The following is a 5,804-nucleotide window of genomic DNA, read 5'->3' as shown; positions in this document are numbered from 1 at the left end:
TTTATCATAAAAATAATCAGTATATAATAAATAAGTAGAATATCGATATGAAAAAAGCGATTATTAATATAGATATTTGATTATCTTATATGACTATATGTATACCTAGCTATAACGATTTTATTCAGATAACAGCAAAACAACCTATTCTTCATGGATTTTTCCCTTTTCACACCCATAATAAAATAATAAAAAGTAAACATATTAATAAATAATGATAATCCCACTTGCTAAAATACAAAGAGAAAAAACTGTACACGAACAACTCCTCGTTATAAGCAGAGATCACGTCTCTTACTCCACAAACACATCATCCTTTCAAATTCTACAATATCTCTACTTATTCTTATAAACCTTTTTCCAATTCCATTGCAACAAACTTCTTCTTCTGTCTATCTATCTCCATAATCTCAGGAACAATCAAAATCAAAAGCTTGTGATCTTCATAAAGATTTCAAGAACACTCTGTTCCATGGTACGTCTCAGTTCATAGATTTCCTATTTTTTGTTTCAATAAATTCTTGTCTTTTTATGATTAATTGAGTTTTTCTTTTTTCGGATTTTGATGTTTGATCATCATTAGGCGACTGAAGCTTCAGATTTCAAATACGAAGAGGTAATACTCAATAATTTTGATTCTTTAACGTGCTCTGTTTCCTGGTTTTGTTTATGAACATGCATGAACTGAAGAACGTATTTAATTTAAAATCATCTTGCTGTGATATTTTTCAGGAATATATCGTGAATTCGAAAGGATTGCAGATATTTACGTGTCGATGGCTTCCTATTGACACTGAACCAAAAGCTTTGATCTTTCTTAATCATGGCTACGCCATGGAATGCAGTGTCTCCATGAAAGGTCAGTTGACTTTCTTCTTAAATCAATATTATGGTATATGTTTTTTTTACTTCATTCTTCAAAATCGATACCCATAATAAACTTAGTGAGCATCTATCGAAATACAATCATTATGAGTTCCAAAATCGATGATGCGTTGATCGATTTTGAAGTTGAAATTCACTAGGTTTGACTTACTTTCCTCTATATATTAATTGGATTCAAATTAAATCTCAATAGGAGCTGCTTTAAGGCTTGTGAAAGCGGGATTTGCAGTTTATGGGATTGATAATCAAGGACATGGGAAATCTTCTGGGCTTCAGGGTTATATCCCATCTTTTGATGATCTTGTAAACGATTGTTCGGATTTTTTCACAAGCGTTTGTGGTAAGTTCTTATGTTATCTTTTTTGTTAAAACAATTCTAGACTTCTAGTTAATTAAATTCAACTCAAAATATTGAATTTTCGATATTGACCTAGTCAATCAAATTGAGTTGAAAAAGGGTTTTGAATTGCTTTCTTGTTTTATAGGATACCTATGAACATATACGATTATGAGAGTAGAAATAGTGCATCTTGACCGACTTCACTGATTATTTTATTTTGAATTTATATTTGAAATAAATATGTTAATTAATGGGTAATTTTTATTTCTTTCAGAAAGGAAAGAAAATAAAAGAAAGATGAGAATATTGCTTGGAGAATCGATGGGAGGGGGAATGGTTCTCCGATTACATAGGAAGAACCCAGAGTATTGGGATGGTGGAGTCTTGGTCGCACCCATGTGTAAGGTATGTGCTACTTTTTCTATCTTTTTTATTCAAAAATGACAACTATCAACAATAAATATATATATATATATATATATATATATATATATATATATATATATATATATATATATATATATATATATATATATATATATATATATAAAATCAAGTGTAAACTAAATATAATAAGAGAACATTAGAACTAATATTATAGCATCTCCAAAGATGATGAGTTTTTTTATAGCTTATTACTATTTATTTAAGTGTTCAAAATAATTAGGGGTGTTTGGATAGGAAAAAAAAAGGTGTTTATTGCTTATTCCCACAATAAACTAATTTAAGTGTTTGGATAAAATCCAGCTTATTAGGCTAAATAAACTAATTTTAATAAGCATTCCTCCCCATGCTTAATGCTTATTGCTTATTGCTTATTCCCACCACAAATAAGCTAAAAATCTAATCCAAACACCCTCTTAAACAAAATTGGAATGCATGATTTATTTGTTTATTTTTTTGACCACTTAATATACATTAAATGGTCAATCTAGTTTAAAGGTTTAAACAATCAACCTCTTTCTCTTTAAAGATATTTTATTTTCTACCTTTGATTTACTTTGATTTATTTATTATTTATTTAAAATTTATAGATAAACAAATATATAATATATAAATATAAATTATAGTAATATATATGTGAATTAATGGTTATATTAAAATATGATGTGTTTAAAATAGGATTAGTTAAACGGGAGGGTTTTATATAATATTTTATATATATAAGGATAAAATAGGTAAATGATATAAAAAAAAAGTCATAAAAAAGTTGAAGCATTGGAGAAACAATTTAATTAGAAGTCAATAAAAATAAAATAGTGAAGTGATAATATTTTTGACATATGATATAGGTTTACCATTAGAAGCATGGTATATGAACAATCAAGGATGGTTATTAATTCATGATTAATATTAAGAGACAGTTAATACTTTCTAAAAATATAACCTTCTATTTTTTGATAAGATTTTATTGAATAACCAGTTAGAACTGATGATGCTCTTGATTAAATATAATGTTCTCACGCTATATTTGGTTCACGAAAGAGACACTATTTATAATACTGTTTATCATTCTTAGTAGTTTGCAATTAGTTCATTATTTCGTTTTAATGTAACTTTATTTTACATATTTTTTTAAGATATTACTTATAAAATAATATAATTTATGCACGATTTTTCAATGTTTGTGGTCAACTAGAATGTCACATGCGCGTTACTATGAATGATGAAAAGAGTTCATGGTCAAATAGAATGTATTAAATGTGAAAAGTCAAATATCATCTTGAAGGTTCTGAAGTTGTCAATTTCATGTTTAATCCTCTTAATTATCTCCTGTATTTATTCCGTAAACTGAGTGGCATCCAAGATAAAAGTCCTTAAACATATATCTTAAAAAGTACCACTTTTTAATCATGAGATTTCTATAATAACAATAAAAAAAGTGTAAAAAAAAAAAAGTATCTTACACCTCATCTTTGTGTACCACTTTTTTCTAAAAAAAAATACCGCTTTATGTATTTTTTTAGTATATCTTAAAAAGTACTACTATAACTTTTGAAAAAATTTCATGATTGATTTGAAATCTAACAACCATAACTTGTGAACAATTTCATTATTGATTTGAAATCTAACTATAACTTTTGAAAAATTGTCTTATAATTAATTTAGTTTGTTAATTCTTAAAAATTGATAATTATTTATATTTTGACTATTTTATATGATAAATCGGTCCAATAGAAAATAAGGATTTTGATTAATTTTTTATATATATATATATATATATATATATATATATATATATATATATATAAAATTAAATTTTTATATTATCTAATTATATTTATTCTATGTAACGAATTGTATTATCTTACTTTAATATATTGTGTTAACAGGGATCATTTTACCTAGGTGATCATACGATATTAGGATTAGAATCATGATTTTAATAACCTTGATATCATTTGTTTAAAAAAGATATTTTTCTAAAGATAATCTTTTTTACTTTTAAATTTTTATGTTTATTTTAAAAAGAACATCGTAAGATAATAATAGAGAAATAAAATAAGATACATTAAGGATATACTAATATAATAAGGTACTCTTATAAAAATTATAAATAATATATTATTTTTTTTTAAAAAAAAATCCTTATATTTTGATTATATGTGCAAAATGTCCTTATATTTTGTTAGTGACCAATTCAACATGTAAAAGGGTAAAAAAAATGCAAGCACTTGAAGGTAATTGAGACTTAATTGAATATATATATATATATAAAAGAACTAAATTGATTATGATGCCAAAATGAAAGGAATTTTTTTTTGAAGATTTTCCTTTGAAAAACAAGCAGATTTAACATATATTAAGGTTAAAATGATCACACCAACAAGAACGCTCAAGATATATTTTTAACATTGAAACTAATACCACAAGAAGTACCTAATTTTCAAATTTTATACCTATTTTTTTTTATTTGTTTAATTTCTCAGATTGCAGACGACATCAAGCCCCCTCAATTCGTAATTAACGTGCTAACAAAACTTACAAAAATAATTCCAACATGGAAGATTGTACCCGGTAAAGATATTATCGACGTTGCTTTTAGAGATCCTAAAATCAGGGAAGAGGTATGAATTTTTTTTCTTTGTACATTTGCTTTATTATAAAGGTTTTATACATTTATGATTTACTTATATGCATCTTTGTGTGACACATAGGTTCGTAATAACCCGTTATGCTACAAAGGGCGATTTCGTCTAAAGACCGCCAATGAGCTGCTAAATGTTAGTTTAGACCTTGAAAATAGACTCCAAGAGGTATGTTAGTTGTTGTATTTCTACTTTTTATACAGAATTATCAAGTATGAAAGTGCTTTTGTTATCAAGTATGAAAGTGCTTTTTTTTTTATTTAAGTGTTGGTTGAATAAAATGATCTTTAAAAATGTTTTGGATATATAGTTCAATACATATTGATTGAAGGCAAACGGGCAACAAGTTAGCATGATTCATTTCATAAGTTTTTCTATTAAAACATTCTTACTGTATTAAATTAAAACAATTTATATGTTGCTACCACATTAAGTGATGTGTTTATCAAGTAAAAAAGAACAAGATCTAAAAGATTTACAAGAAAATTAAAATTCCTTTGTAGAATATCATTTTACGAGATATTTTATTTTACTAAGACCACCATATACAAATCCTATTAGTATTTAGTAACATATTTTACTGAATCAGGTAACATTTCCATTTTTTGTTGGTCATGGAGAAGCAGACACAGTGACTGATCCATCAGTAAGCAAGCTTTTATACGAAACAGCTTCTAGCTACGAAAAGACATTTAAGTTGTATCCAGGAATGTGGCATGCTCTTACATATGGAGAGTTTCCTGAAAACACAGATACAGTATTTGCAGATATTATTGGCTGGATTGATGAGAGAATTTCAAATGGTAACTCTAGATTGGAGAGAGAACAAAAACATGCAAATGATGAATTTGATAGCTCAAGCAAAACAAGTGTCCTAAATTAACCACGAAAATATCATACTTCAAATTTATCCTTCTCAAGCTCTAATTTGTATACAAAAACATGTTATTACAAAAAAGGTTTGATATTATTTTTTATAATAATTCTTTTTATTTCTTATGTCATGTCAATACATACTATTTATACCAATATTGATGAGATATGAAATGTGGTCCTAATGCGACGAACAAGTTCTGTAAGAAGTCTTCGAATAACAATATGCAATGACAAAAGATATTAATTTGATTGTTTATAACGGTGTTATTTGGTTGTTTTTTTATTTTTAATTTTGGTTAAAACAATTCAGTTTTTTCGGTTTTTTATATCGTAAATCTAACCATAACTAAACTAAATAAGATTTGGTTTAATCGATTTTTGTTTATTTGATTCGATCTACCACATAAACTGAATAAAATTCCTTATTTAAAAATAAAGATTAAACTATAAAAAAAACATTACTAAATTTTTACCAAAAGATAAAAATACACTAATATATAATATATTGTATTTGGTCATTCATCGTGCATTCTCCACAACTGATGCGAATGCAAGAGTTTTGACATAGTTTAATATAACTTTAGTGGTATATAAGAATGAAAGAAAAGACCTAA

At 26.0% G+C, this 5,804-nt stretch overlaps 1 protein-coding gene across 1 annotated transcript; it reads left to right on the top strand.

Annotated features, from left to right (window-relative positions):
• Positions 1-284: 284 nt before the first annotated feature.
• LOC145016591 (caffeoylshikimate esterase-like) lies at positions 285-5,311 on the top strand. The gene is made up of 8 exons (XM_078974858.1): positions 285-475; positions 584-616; positions 733-859; positions 1,079-1,225; positions 1,500-1,630; positions 4,156-4,293; positions 4,384-4,482; positions 4,904-5,311. Exons 1-8 carry the CDS (start codon positions 473-475, stop codon positions 5,195-5,197), a joined length of 972 nt encoding a protein of 323 aa, XP_078830984.1. The 5' UTR covers positions 285-472; the 3' UTR covers positions 5,198-5,311.
• The last annotated feature ends 493 nt before the right edge of the window (positions 5,312-5,804 follow it).

Source organism: Lactuca saligna, chromosome 9 (assembly GCF_052625555.1).
Source record: "Lactuca saligna cultivar CGN05327 chromosome 9, ASM5262555v1, whole genome shotgun sequence".
NCBI classification, from domain to species: Eukaryota; Viridiplantae; Streptophyta; class Magnoliopsida; order Asterales; family Asteraceae; genus Lactuca; species Lactuca saligna.
This window is presented reverse-complemented; position numbering and strand designations above follow the sequence as displayed.

Coding starts and splice junctions, on each gene's coding strand:
- LOC145016591 (XM_078974858.1), top strand. Junction 860..1,078: donor ATGCAGTGTCTCCATGAAAG/GTCAGTTGACTT, acceptor AAATCTCAATAG/GAGCTGCTTTAAGGCTTGTG. Junction 1,226..1,499: donor TTTTTTCACAAGCGTTTGTG/GTAAGTTCTTAT, acceptor TATTTCTTTCAG/AAAGGAAAGAAAATAAAAGA.